General features: G+C 39.1%; 1 protein-coding gene across 1 annotated transcript; it reads left to right on the forward strand.

Moving 5' to 3' along the window:
- Nucleotides 1-7,603: 7,603 nt before the first annotated feature.
- Nucleotides 7,604-13,772, forward strand: LOC134628772 (nicotinate-nucleotide pyrophosphorylase [carboxylating]-like). The gene is made up of 5 exons (XM_063475534.1): nt 7,604-7,714; nt 8,757-9,013; nt 11,624-11,934; nt 13,298-13,429; nt 13,511-13,772. Exons 2-5 carry the CDS (start codon nt 8,758-8,760, stop codon nt 13,736-13,738), a joined length of 927 nt encoding a protein of 308 aa, XP_063331604.1. The 5' UTR covers nt 7,604-7,714; nt 8,757; the 3' UTR covers nt 13,739-13,772.
- The last annotated feature ends 839 nt before the right edge of the window (nt 13,773-14,611 follow it).

A 14,611-nucleotide genomic window follows, 5' to 3' on the forward strand; every position in this document is an offset into this window, starting at 1 on the left:
CTCAGTACTATTTAAAAAGCACTAGTTTGTAAAAAGTTACCTCAAAACACTCTTTCCGGCAATGTTAGGACCCAATCAGCCATCCCCTATGAGCAAGCACTCTGTGATGATCGGAAGGAAAAAGTCTCTTTTAACAGGAAGAGACCTTTCGTATAACCAGGCTCAAAAAGGAGTTCATAGAGACAAAAACACAAGAACAAAATACAGAAATGACATACAAACACACAGGAAGTAAAAAGAGGTGAGTGGAGAAGAAATAGTCAATGCATCTTGGCTAGCCCCCCCAACTATGAGCTTTATGTAAAGATTTAAGCCTGATTTTAAATTAGAGAGGGTGCCCTGAATTCAAACTGGGACCACAGTAGAGGGGTCTGATAGCTGAAGGCTCTGCATTTTACGCTCTCTACTTTTAGAAACTCTAGAAACCAGAAGTAAGCCTACACTTTGAAAAGCGAAGGGCTCTGTTGGTATAATATGACCAACAGAGCCCTGTTAGATCTTTAAGATATGATGTGGTCTGATCATTCATGACTTTCTGGTGTATTCAGACAGTAGAGTCCACAGTGTTCAGGCAAGGTATCATTTGCTGTCAGTACAGGTGTTCCACAAGTATCGCTTCTCACTTTTATTTACCATATAAACACTTTTATCACTGCCACCCTAAACTCTGATGATACGGTTTTATATATCACTAGCTCTTCCCTTGATCTGGCCTTTTTTTTAACCAAATAGATCATACACACATTTAAAACAAGCACAATAAAAGAGACAACGGTGCAACGGTTGTGAAAGGAAAAAGATGAAAAAATCCAAAAAGAATAGAATAAGTATATTACAACATGGTCTTAGGTTCTAAGCATGATGAAAGATATACTTAATTGTTGTTAAGGTACATAGTTGAGGTAAATTGTGCAATCCTATGCCCCCCAACATTCCCCAAAATCAACCCCACCTGAGGATGGCTTGTTTCACCTGCATGGAGTGCTCTTTTGACCGCATGTTGTCTGTTCACAGCAAAATCTTCCAAATGCAAGAACCACACATCAAATCAAATCCAGGCCCTTTATCTTACGCCACGAGACCTCCGACGTGTTGATATGAAAACGACTATGCACATTTGGAGGTACTAAATTGTTATGGAATCAGCTGTTCCAGGTCAAATCATGGAGAGTTGATTGGAGTAGGTACTAATGGAAAAGGGTCTATAGAGTCCCAAACATAAGCAATAGGGTAGGATTCTCTTGCAAACAGAAATGAAACCAACAAAATCAAGGCCACTACAGCCTCCTAAAGCTTTACTAGCAATATAAGATAACTCTCACCCCTCCATACCCCCTGCTCCCCCCCCACTCCACCACTGGTCCTGCAACTGATGAAGGAAAAAAAATAACATAACATAAAATAAAAGTGGTGCAGATATGTGCATGTATGTGTACGTGTTGTGTGTAGGCTGATGTGCAGGCAGGAGTGGTGGTAAGGAGGACCCAATGTGCTGACACTCAGAAGCAAAGCTTTATTGCTGAATGGTAGAAAACAGAAACCTAACTGAACTGAGAACATAAACTAAGCAACAACCCAATTGACAGGCAAACCACACAGCATGATAGACAGTAGATCACATCACAGACAGAGGACAACACAGGGCTTAAATACACAGAGGGAGCAATCAGTGAATGAGAGACAGGAGGGAAACACAGCTGGGACAAACAAGGGCTGACGAGACAAGGGAAGCAAAACCGGATACATTAACATGAGACACGGACTTTCAAAGTAAAACAGGAAACATAACACAGAAACGCTGACTTGACAAGTGGAGACCGCTGACAGGGGAGAGCAACTATAGAACACAGAGACATAAACAATAAGACAGAGAACTCTAACAAAGAAACCAAAAGACTAGAAATGATAAAGAATATCAAATTCTTTATTAAATAATAATGAAAACTCAAAACTCTGGGTCGATGACCCAGGTCTCCTAACAGTACGGGTTGCAGAAATGCAGCACGTTGACTTGAGCAAATACTCAAAACTGCCACTGAACAAAAAGTATGGAAGTGTGACGCTTATGTATTGATAAAAAGAGACTGAAGAATGGAAAAGTTGGAAAAGTCAAGGGGAGCAACTGTCTCCGTCTCCTGTCACATCCCTACCAAACTGGATGAGATGTGATAGGAGGCCATTTTTAATCTACAGTCTGCTTTTGATACCTTTCATCAAACATAAGTTTGTCTATTGTTTCATTGTCTGTGTGTCACAGAGCGCTGCATTTCATCACAGCTGATTCTTTCCTAATTCATCACACTATCTTATGTAATAATAAAAAAAAAAATGGGATGACTCTCCCTGGCAGTTAAAGCAATGAAAACATCAATGCATGAGGTTTATTTTCAAATTATACTTCTAAAAATGCTCAGTTTCTGTTACATTTAAACATAGTAGTTATAATATCTGGTTACAGGAGATTAGCCGTATTCCCCCCCCCCCATCATTCCTTTTTAAAAAATATATGTTTGTCTATCTGCATTTATGTATGAAGGGCCTTTATGTGGAGACAACACTGTAAACTAATAAACACTAAGGTTTATGAAAGATTAGGTTTGTTCAATCTGAAAGACACATGTAATGTATTCCCATGCGTAAGAATGTGAGTAATAGTCTTTAACAAGAAAACTCATGATGCTGGGTTTCAGTTTTGCAACTTCCTGTTTTACTTTTGTAATTCTTAGTGAAATTACACAGTGGTAACCTTCACGGGTTCTGTTTACCTCCTTTTGGATTAATCACTTACAGTGAGTAATCTCACCTGTGTTGTCTCTCATACCTGTTTCCAATAAGAGATCAGCCTCTTAATGCATTGATGTCCATGAGAGAACAACCTTCAGCTATTTTGATCTGTGGCCTTAATAAACACTTTTCTAAGTGTTTCTAAGAGCCTTTCATGGAGTCAGTCACTAGTTTTAGGCCATATTGAATAAAGATAAAGTCCATTTTGTAAATCGTGGTCACTCTAAGAGTCAGAAAAGACATTTAAACTGAATGTCACATATGTCACATGGTCACATATACACACACCAGTGTTGTTAACCACTATTTACGAGTTTATGCAGAAAGTTCACAACCATGGGTGTGAAAATGACAAAAGTCAAAGATGTGGGGTCAAATGTTCTTTCTTCTTCTTTTTTTTGTAATTAACATACACAAATCTTTACAATAATAAAAGACGTTGTAGACTCCCAATCCAGTCAGGGACCACAGAATTGCGCAAGCCCTGTAAGAGGAAATTCAGAAATAGTTCAATGCTTTGTCTCACAACTGCACTTCTGGGGAGTAACAGCTACACAATTGTGAGGTTAAAATGGCTCTATGATTAGAAGACACTTGGGAGATTTCTGGGAAAACAGCAGGTCTCCTTGTCCCTGTCTTTACAAACACTTCAGCAAAAAAATTTACTTTTACCTCCATCTAATCAAAACTGCAAATCTGAGGGTGAATAAGAGCCTTGTAAGAACCACTCTCTGGTGTTGATAATAATAAAAATCTGTTAAGTTACAAAGTTCTTTCCAAGGCACAGAATAGAAAGATCATAAAATTAGGAATAAGAACAAACAATACAGTTTAACATGCGGCTTGGAAACAAATTTTTTTGTTTCCAAGCCGCATGTTGGAAACAAAAAAAAAGAAGAAATAAAGCAGATTAGTAAAATAAAACCAAATCTTTCCCTTTTAGTTTACAGCTCCCTCAGAAATACATAAAACATCTCTGGCCAAGGTCATCAAGCTTTAAGGAGGCTCATATGCACCTAAGGGGTCAAAATATATCTGATTTGTTTTTAATTATTATATAAATTCTTCATCTTGTTAAAGTCTTCTTGAGATTTAAAATGTATTTTTAAAACAGACCAATTCTAATCATAAACCATCACAAATACAGCTTCACAGATGACAAACATGTAAACATAACTTTAAGAGCAGTCACAAGACCAAAAGGAATACAAACCCAGTTCCAAAAACGTTGTATAATGTGCACGTGATAAATCTAAATAGAAAAAAATGCAATTGTTTAGCCAGGCTGGCATAGAGTCAGAGCCTTGTTGAGGCAAGCGCTCATTTAACCTTAACTAGTAATGACTCCATGAATAAAACTTTACCCTTTATAAGTGGTCCATGTTGCTAAGTAGCTCTTTCCACCGATTGCTTTTTTATACATCCCTGTTTGGGCCGGTTCCTGCAGATGCACACCTGCATGTCGAAAGAGCATAATGAGGTTTTTGCTCTCACAGCATTTTAAAAATGTTCATTCTGTTGAAACTCTGCATTAGTATCCAGCTCTGACAATTTCACTTCCTTCTTTTTCCAGGAAAACAAGGTGTGGTATAGTTAAACTTTTTCTCTTTTTTAGCCAATTTTGGCTGGGAGCATGCAGATTTAAAGGAACCAGTCCAAGCAGAGATAAAACATATTCCAAGTTTTACCTTGGAAACCAGTTTTTTAATGTGTGAATGACAAATTCTGATTAATACAGCGTGTGCCATGTTCCCGCACTGGTTGGCCTCATTTTCTTATGGTCTCTGAGTCTAGGTAGGAGCCCCGTGGTGCCCACTCCTTGGCCCTGTGTCTGCCTCTTCAGAGTGGTAATCAGTCCCTAGTGGGTTTCCTGTGCTGTTCTAAGCGCTCTAGTTGAGTGTTCTTGTCTCTCTGGTTTCTGGTGTTTCATGAGTTTCTGAAAAGCAGTTCAGGCCTCAGAATCTTTTATCTGTCCCTGTTGAGCTAGTCATTTCCTGTTGAACCCTCCAGTGGGTGACTCGCAGGCAGGTGACGCGCATGCCTGCCCGTCCTCCTATCACCCTCATCTACCACCCCAAAGCAAACCAGTGGCTCTGTATAATCATCCTTCCCACACATCTCCAGGTGAGGAACCTCGCTCACCTTGCATGACTCGCCTTGTGGATTCTTTAATAGTCTCACCTGGTCTAACCAAACTCTGCTCTCTCCCGGTGAGGTCTCCCTCCATCCTGTCCAATCTCCCAGCTGTCCTCGCTGACATCCCCTCTTGTGCTTGTTTTCCTTGAGTTAAAGAAACTGTTGAACCGTATCACTGGAAAGGGGCTCAAACTCACTTCTCTTTGGCTCTTAAAAAACAAAAAAACAAAACAAAAACATGTTCTGTTCAATGTCATTGAAATGCTAGAAGTACTAGAACTAGAAGTCGAATAATGCTTCATCTATTTTAATCACAATAGGACCAAGTGGCTTATTCACTGAATCTCTAACCTGTAATATTTTATTAACACACTAAAAAGTCTCGGCGTGTATTTTGGGTGTATTGGCTGAAAACTTTGAATTTATCACAGGTCATTTTTACAAATATGCAGCCTGACCTCAGCAACCTTTAAATCAGACGTGGTCAAAAGGATCATTGTGAAAGCCTGCGGTGTTAACTCTTGTAAACATCCCAACATGGACTTGGGGTCAAATTCCACGTTAACATTTTTCCAGTGGCTCTCTGTGCTCAGCACTTCTACTTTGTGACTAATAGAGAAGGAGACGTAAGTAAATATTTTATTTACTTTTATCGCACTGTTCCAATCATAAAACAGACTTTGAATACGCAGTGATTGTAATTATCCTTCTGCTCAGCATGTTTTTGTGAAGGGTAGATTGAAGGAATGACAATGTTAAAAAACATACATGTTTTGAAGCATTTAAATGTGAATTTAAACTGTATATTTAGTGTTTTAATAAAAATCTGGTTAATAAGGACGTTTTACTTTTGATCATTACTGTTTTAATTAATGTTTTAAATTAACATTTTACTGTTTTATTGCATCGAGTTGCACTTTAGAATTCCTTTTAGTACTTGTACTATGTTTTATTATTTATCATTTCTTATTTTAATGTTGTCTTATTGTATCCCTGTTTTGGTTCTTTAAATTTATTTTACATGAAAAACTCTTTATATCATTCTTTATATGACAAAATTTGTCACGGCTGGGGCAGCAGTCGTGTGGTGTTGTGAGAAAAGGACCCAAAATGCAGGTACTGGCTGGGTTGCGAGTGAGCGTTTATTTATAGTGATGGCAAAGTACAAAAACAGGAAATAAGGAACAGGGAGCAACTAAAACCTAGACTGGGAATGATACGCAGAGATGACACGGAGAATAGAGAGCAGAGAGCTACCAAACTACACAGACGAGCCGACAACGAACACAGACAGGCACACACTATAAATACACACAAGGTAACGAGGGAATGACACAGCAGAGGGGAACACAGCTGAACCTAATAAGACACGAAGAGACACAGACCTTCAAAGTAAAACAGGAAATTCACAAACTGTTCTACAACACAAACTCGGGGACACGAACAGAGCACAGGGGGGAGAACACAGGTAGGAATAATAAAACACTAAACACAAGAACCAAACGCTAAGAACTAATACAAAATCAGAAGAAACTAGAAAATAATAACAATAAATTCAAAACGCTGAGTCAGCGACCCAGGACCGTGACAAAATTAACAAAAATATTTCCATAGAAGTTTTATTTCTTCTCTTTGTATATATTTTCTGTTTACTTGTAAACCCATCTGTTAGTGAGAGCCACTACAGTCACAATAAGAGGATATTCTCACCTGCAGTAATTCATATTTAACAGTTCAGCTCTGTTCAGGGACCTCATCTGGAGGTTAAATCTTTAATGCTATCATCTGATGTAAGTTTATGATGTGGCATTAAGATCATCTGATCTGCCAGAATTCTGTTTAAGGAAGGCATGAATTCAAGTTTAAACTAATATTTGTTTGATTAATGTGTCCACTGACTTTAAATCAACTTCATAAAACTTTTTTTTGTAATCGTGGGTGCAGCTTTCATCTTGTTTCAAACGTCTGTGAGACTCATTGGTTCTGAACTTTCACCTGACTTCTTCTTTGTCTTTTTTTTAGTTTTAGTTCTGAATCCTGAACCAAGATTACAAAAGATGACAAGATTACAAAACACTACACGTTTCCTTTCAGTGATGAAACAGCACTTCTTGTTTTTCACTGCCATGCCTGCAGCCAGAGTTTTATGTTAAAATAATATGAATGTCTGAGTGTCTTTTGAATGACAAAATTATTCACATGCACAGGAATTAGGCAAGTGCACATGTCCTGAATCAATTTACTTGTGTTTATATAGTGCCAATCTCCAGATTCCACATGCTTTATGTTGAAAGGCTGCGAACATTTCTCAGCGATAGTGGGGAGGAAGAACGCCCCACTATTTAACAGGACAAAACTGTCAGAAAAACCACACGTTTTTCATCTGTAGAAAATCAGATTGAACGTGTAGAAGTGGATTAAACTAACAGCATGATTAATACAGTGTATCATACAGGGATCTTTAGCTGTTGATTTCACCATATCTCTCTTCCCCTCACTCCTTCCTCCTCCTCTGCCCTTTGTTCTGAACTTTTTCGGAACAAATTACCTCACTGAGCTGAAGACTAAGATTGTCCCGCCTCCCCCGAGAAAAACACATTTCCTCTTCTCCACTTCTAGAATTAGTGTCTCAATTTCACATCATAAATAGCACTTAAATGAAGTTGTTACTTTAATTATATACCTATGTCCACCTGAAAGCAAAAATGTGACGATGGTAGAGAGAAAGAACTACTATATAACAGGAAGAGGCCAACACCAGGGAGGGGCAGCCATCTGCTGGGCCCAGTTACAGGTGAGCGACAGCATACAAAGAGAGAAAGACACAAACTTCAGGAGAGTGAACGCAAAAGTTAATGACATTTAGTAAAAGTGTACAAATCCATGACAAGTATAAAGAGGGTAATAGAGGAAAATGCACACTGCACCAAGTCCTACAGTAGTCTGAGCCTATATCAGGATAACTAACACTGAGTCCCGACCTTTGTCAAAAAGTAAAGATTTAAGGCTGATTTAAATCCTGTGTCCTGAATCAAAACTGAGAGCTGGTTCCACAGGAGAGGGGCCTGAGGAAGAACCACAGTGTGAGAGTGAAGCACTCTACTGTCATATCATATGAAGTATTTAAGCTATGATGTGGCCTGATTGTGGAACTTTGTGTGAAAGATGAAGCATTTTAATTAAATTCTGAATTTAATAGGCATCCAATGAAAAGAAGCTAATATAAGACAAATACAATCTCTCCACAGTGAAACTCTCACTGTGGACTTTCAGGGTTGAGTGAAAGTTTTAGGGTTAGAGCAGAAATAACAAATAATATTTGCTTGTTTCTTTAAACATCACCTGTTTCCTAGTTTTTTGTGTGCAAATGAAAGAAGGCAGAATTCCACAATGGCTGAGATAAAAACTCAGCTTTACAAATAAGATGGAAATGATGTTTATGAAAATGTACGCCTGTGTATACACACACAGTGTCAGTCATTAATCTTCAGTTTTGCATGTGGATGAAAGTATGTGCCACTAGATTTCTTTGTTCCTTAAGGTTTTCACAGGCACTATTCTCTTTCTAAGTGTTTTTGATGGCAAAATAAAGCTTAATATCCACTATTTGTGATTTTCTATAATTCCTTCACTACCATTCTTTGCTAGAAAGAAAATGAACAAGATTTAGATTGTCTACATGCTCAGAATTGACTCAAATCATTAATTCATATTGTCATTAAAGGACAAGAAAGCACTTTGACTTTTTGACTTATGATCAGCTTTCATTTCTCATTTTCATGTCAACATTCCCAGCAACTAAAGTTTCTCATCACTTTCTTTTCTCTTATTTGTAGTATGTCTCCACCATGCCAACACCTGGCTGTGCACTCAGTCCCACACCACACCCTGACCCGGCTGGCACGGGAGTGGCTGGCAGAGGACACGCCAAACTTTGATCCTGCAGGAGTGTGTGTGGGCTCATGGGAAGTGGAAGCAAGGCTGCTGTGTAAAACTCCACACAGCATCCTCGCTGGGTGTCCCTTCTTCACAGCAGTGTTCACTGAAGTGGGCTGCACAGTGGACTGGATTTACCAGGAAGGAGCTGAGATCGGTAGGCATTGCATAGTTCCTTCCATAGCAGTAAAATACTAGAAAAGTTCTGTGAATTTGTGTTTGTGACCTTTGCAGTAGCAAAGAACAACACATGAATCAGATAGCAGATAATGAATGGAAATGTATCATGTATTCTATGGGCCCTCAGAAGCCAGTTTAACATCTAACAGAAAAGGTGTGAAAACCACATAAAGCTAACTTGCTGCCGTCTCTATTGCCCCACTTGTTACTTTTAGAGACTTTCTGGCCTCTGAAGCTCTGATGATTCAATGATTAAAGGTCTGAGTTAGAAAAAAACCCTGATAATGAGAAAGTCCCAGGAAACTTAAAGTTGACGTAGGTGTAGAAGACATGACTATTTACTGTCGTGGGTGGGTGTGAAACATTCAGCACTATCAAGTGTGTTTGAGTTTTTTGGAGGGTTCTTCTTCTGCTCATTCCCAGCGCTATATATATATATATATATATATATATATATTTGGTTTTTTTGTTTTTTTTACTGGACACCAGAGTAGCTTTGCATGATTCACAGTTCAAAATAATCCTTATTTATTTTACACTGGGTCTTGGTGTGACCTCTCAGCTCATCCTCTTCCAGCTCATCCTGTCTGAAACTTTCCTCTGATTGGCTGATGTTTGAACAGTAGGTGGGTGTTGTTTCTGTGCTCATCTCCAGCCGTTTGATTGAAACACTGATATTAGATCATTACTCTCTTTGACTTCGAAAAGAACCAAGAGTTAAAAAAGATAGCTAAAGCTGAGTGAACAGTCACCAGCCTTCAGCTCACAGAGATTAATTGTGCATACTCTGACATAGTCATCATCTGAAAGTTTGGCCATGTTTAATATGAACAACAGTAAATATATAACAGAAAATAATTTAACCTAATAGAATAGAATAGAATAATACTTTAATTGTCCCACAAGAGGAAATTTGGTTGTAACAGCAGCAAAAAAACAAAAAAAACCAACCCACATATACAAACAGAACAGAAACACAACAACAATTTTTACATATTTACATCATGGACTATAGTTACCAAAACAGAGTACTGTACAGCTATTAAAATTAGAGTACAGATAAATGGCAAACCCAGGATGTAGAGTGCAAACAGAGCAGGATACTGAAAGATGTTTAAATAGTTAAGAATATTTAGAATAATTACAAAAGTACAGATTCTGTATTGTACCTGTGCATTTAAAAGTAGACATGCAACTTCCAATAAGTTAGTATATATAAACTGAGAAAAGTAATGTGCAAGTTATCACAGTAGTAGTTGTTCGGTTGATTAGTCAAGCTACAGCGCTGATGTAAACCTCTATGTTTGTTGGGAGCAGTTTTGATTGTAAAGTCTGACAGCTGCAGGGAGGAAGGACCTGCAGAAACGCTCCTTCATGCATCGAGGATGCAGCAGTCTGTCACTGAAGCAGCTCTGCAGTTCAGCAACGTTTACATGCATGGGGTGGGAGACTCTGTCCATCAGAGATGTTATTTTGGCCAGAGTCCTTCTGTCTCCCACCACCTGCACTGGGTCCAGGGTGCATCCCAGAACAGAGCTGGCCTTCCTGATGAATTTATCCAACCTCTTCCTCTCAGCTGCCGATAAACTGCTGCTCCAACATAAAGCACTGTAAAAAATGACAGATGCCACCACAGAGTCATAGAAGGTCTTTAGAAGCGCTCCCTGTACTCCAAATGGCCTCAGACGCCTCAGCAGGTAGAGTCTGCTCTGACCCTTCCTGTAAAGAGCATCAGTGTTGTGGCTCCAGTCCAGTCTATTATTCAGGTGAACACCCAGGTACCTATAAGAGTCCACTATCTCAATGTCCACTCCCTGGATGTTCACCAGTGTCAGTGTGATGGGTCTGCATCTCCAGAAGTCCACCACCAACTCCTTGGCCCCCTAACTAATAGGCCCCTTTTAAAGTAATTCTAAAGCCTCAAAAACTTTCAACAACAGACAGCAGGGCTTCATGAAACGCCTATAAACTGTATAAAAAAGATAAATGGAGCCACCATGATATCACCCAGTGGTTTGTGGGATTCCAATCTGAACCCTCAAGTTTGGTTTCTGGGTTTTCTTTACCTTTATTTTACTCTATTTACTAATACAACTTACAAAAACAAAAAGCAAACAAACCAAAAAAAAAAATCATGTTTTCATGTTTTCAAAGAATGCATAGATCCAAAACCTACGCCTATGTTTTTATATGCTTAATATTTTCTCAGTTTACTACTGTAGTTCCCAGTTACAGTAATCAATTCCTAATCAGAGCTGTATCACATACACACTAAAACGTGGGCATACAGTACACCTGAAGAGATTTACTTCTACTTTTTTTCAGGAAGCAAAATTCCAAAATATTTCCAAGTAACTACAGAACTATCTTTGGTAGGAAAACAACAATGGAGCCAAAAGGCAAAACACAACAGGAAAACAAGATTAATAGCATAACGACATATCTGCTGAAAGTATAGAAACAGGAAATGACATCAACCACTCAACAGGGAACGGATAAAAACGTTTTTCTTCTTGTAAATTACTCTCAAAGCAAATTACAGACTTTTATTCAGATCAGTTTTTACATTACCTGCTTTTATCCACAGGTGAAGATGCTGTCACCCTGACAGCTGTGGTGAGGGGCCCGGCAAACTCCCTCCTCCTCGGGGAACGACCGGCTCTTAACTGCCTGGCTCGGGCATCGGGTATTGCCACCCGCTGCTCTCAGCTCCAGGCTATTGCAAAGGCACACGGCTGGCACGGGGAGGTGGCTGGCACGCGTAAGACTACTCCGGGCTTTCGTCTGGTGGAGAAATATGCCATGTTGGTTGGCGGCGTGTCCATGCACAGACAGGATTTGAGTGGGATGGTGATGTTAAAGGACAATCATGTGTGGGCATCGGGAAGTATCACAGAGGTGGGCACCAAAGATCAGTACATAAAATTTAAGTAATCTAAACTCCAGCATAAACTTCAGCAAACTGAAAGTCCAACTGATAATGTTGGATCCTGAATTTTGAAGACCTGATTCAAAAGCCTCAAAAACTTTCAACAAGAGACAGCAGGGCTTCATGAAACGTCTATAGACTGTATATAAAAGCTAGATGGAGCCACCATGATATCACCCAGTGGTTTGTGGGACCTGAAGATTCAGGTTTGTTTGGGGTTCTCTTTATTTTACTCTATTTACTTATAAAATTGACAAAAATAAGAATTTAAAAAAAAAAAAAAATCATGCTTTCAGTTTCAGACCATAAAGCCAGGAAAGTATTAACTGAGGTGATAAAATGATTATTTCTTAATAGACTTCTATACCGTCTGATTTATTTTTGCAACCAGAGTTCCTGCCCCTGCCAGCTTTAGAAAGAATGCATCCATCCAAAAGCTACTCCTATATTTTTGAAAAGGTTTTGAGAATTAATATTTTAAATACTACTGCACTGTTTCTAATGAAATATATTGATTTTCTGTGCCTTCCTTGCTCCCCTTCCTTACATTCTTTGTCTGTCTTCACTGTAAGTATACAATGAAGGCAAAAACACCCCATTGATTTGTTTTTTAAATTTACAGTTACCTCAGGGAACTTTATATCAACAACAAACCTCAGACAGCCCGCACATTCAAAACCAAAAGCTTGAGGTAGCGGTTTTGACTGTCAAAGGGGCATAAAAACTCAGAGTGCAACATGCAAACAGAAACAGGATTACATGTAGACATGTTTTCTTTTGTTTTTGATGCCGTCTGTCATGTGTTGGCAGAGAGGGGACTCAATGCAGGAGACTAAAGCAGGCAAAAAATACGTAAGAAGGAAGGGGTTGGTTTTTTTTGTTTTTGTTTTGTTTTTTTGCTGTTACCGAAATTCAACAATAAATAAACCCTGAAAGAGGAAGCAAAACAAGAATCCATCACAAGAAGTGTGAGTAATAACAGGAACACAAGACTGAGGAAAAATGACGAAAACAGCAACTGGCAGTATCAGTCTGTATAATACTGTAAAATTCTGTTTACTTTTTATGGGATTTTAAGCCTTAACATAATTTTTTTTAGCATAGTTTTACAAAAATTGTGAAATTATTTTATTTTAAAACACTGGGATTCACAAGAGGTCATGAGATTACCAAAAGCAGTCATCCTCTTTGCACAGGAAAGCAAAGAGGAAGATTGTCTGTTTTACTTCCTGTATCTACATTCTGTAGCTCAGGCCTCACAGCTCTCATCAGGTCAGCTTTGCTCACAAACAAGCAGACAGACACAAAAGCACAACCCTGTTTGCTCCCCAGGCGGTGAAAGCTGCCCGCTCGGTGTGCGGCTTCAGCAGTAAGATTGAGGTGGAGTGTCGTTCAGCAGAGGAGGGCAGGGAGGCAGCCAGAGCGGGAGCAGACGTCGTCATGCTGGACAACTTTCAACCTCAGGTGGCGAATATTATAGAAACACAAACCCAGGTTGATTGTTGTTTTTGTTCCATGGTTACACCTCTCCTCTTTCACCTGCAGGAGCTCCGAGTCACAGCTCAGGCACTGAAGGAGGAGTTCCCTGCTCTTCTGATAGAAGCTAGTGGAGGAGTCACGCCAGAAAACATAGCTCTGTATCTCTCCTCACATGTGGACATCGTTTCTCTGGGCTGCATTACGCAGGGCTGCCCAGTGGTGGACTTTTCACTCAAGGTTCAAAAGCCTGATGCTCGATTAAACAGGATGTGTAATCAACCGCAAATTGATTAAAAAAATCACCAAAAAACCCCAATTTCTAATAAAATGCCAGACTATGACAAAGTGATTATTGTGTTAACACATTAATACTTTCCAAGAAAGACTACATTTAAAGTCATCTGCTGTTGAAGCATCCTGTTTGCTTCCTCTTTATTTCTCTGTGATAAGGATCAGCGATGAGTAAAAAATTATGTTGCACTCTGCACAGTGTTGTAGGCTAAAGCAAAGCCTTTCAGATCTCAAATACGATACATCTGATTTTTTTGTAATGCCAATGCAATACAGGAAACATTGCAGCCCAACTGTTACATTCATTACCCCAAATTTCTCAGAGAACCAAAGAGCAATAGAACTTTGTTAAAGTCCGGAATATTATATCCCTAACAGTAGAAACAGAAGAAACTGCGCCTTGACTGCAGGATAGAGATGGATGAAACGGTTTGACAATGTGTCACCATGGTGGGAAATTTAAAAAAAAAATGGGATGGGAGTTGATAAGAATTTAGCGATTCAGGTTCCATGATTGAAATCACTTATTGGTTCGATTCTCTTTATAGTTTTTGTGATTTTATTTGTGGGCAGACAGAAGATCTGGCAACGCCGACACAGCGACTGCTTCAAAACACATGAACCTGAGGTAATGAAGCAGCAAGCTGGCATCTCCTCGCACGCTTAGTGCTGAGTGGTAGAAGTAAAGACAAAAGTCTCCTAAATGCCAGGCAGTAGACCAGACCACTGAGAGACATGTTTGTTTTGCATCTCGTCGTTAGCACAAGAGCGTTTGGATGTTATTATAATACTTCATATCATACGATTTTATTTACAAAGATGCACTCAGAAGGACCAATGAAATTTCAAGTTTGCAGCTACCCTATTTAAAAAAAG

Source organism: Pelmatolapia mariae, linkage group LG6 (genome assembly GCF_036321145.2).
Source record: "Pelmatolapia mariae isolate MD_Pm_ZW linkage group LG6, Pm_UMD_F_2, whole genome shotgun sequence".
NCBI lineage: Eukaryota > Metazoa > Chordata > Actinopteri > Cichliformes > Cichlidae > Pelmatolapia > Pelmatolapia mariae.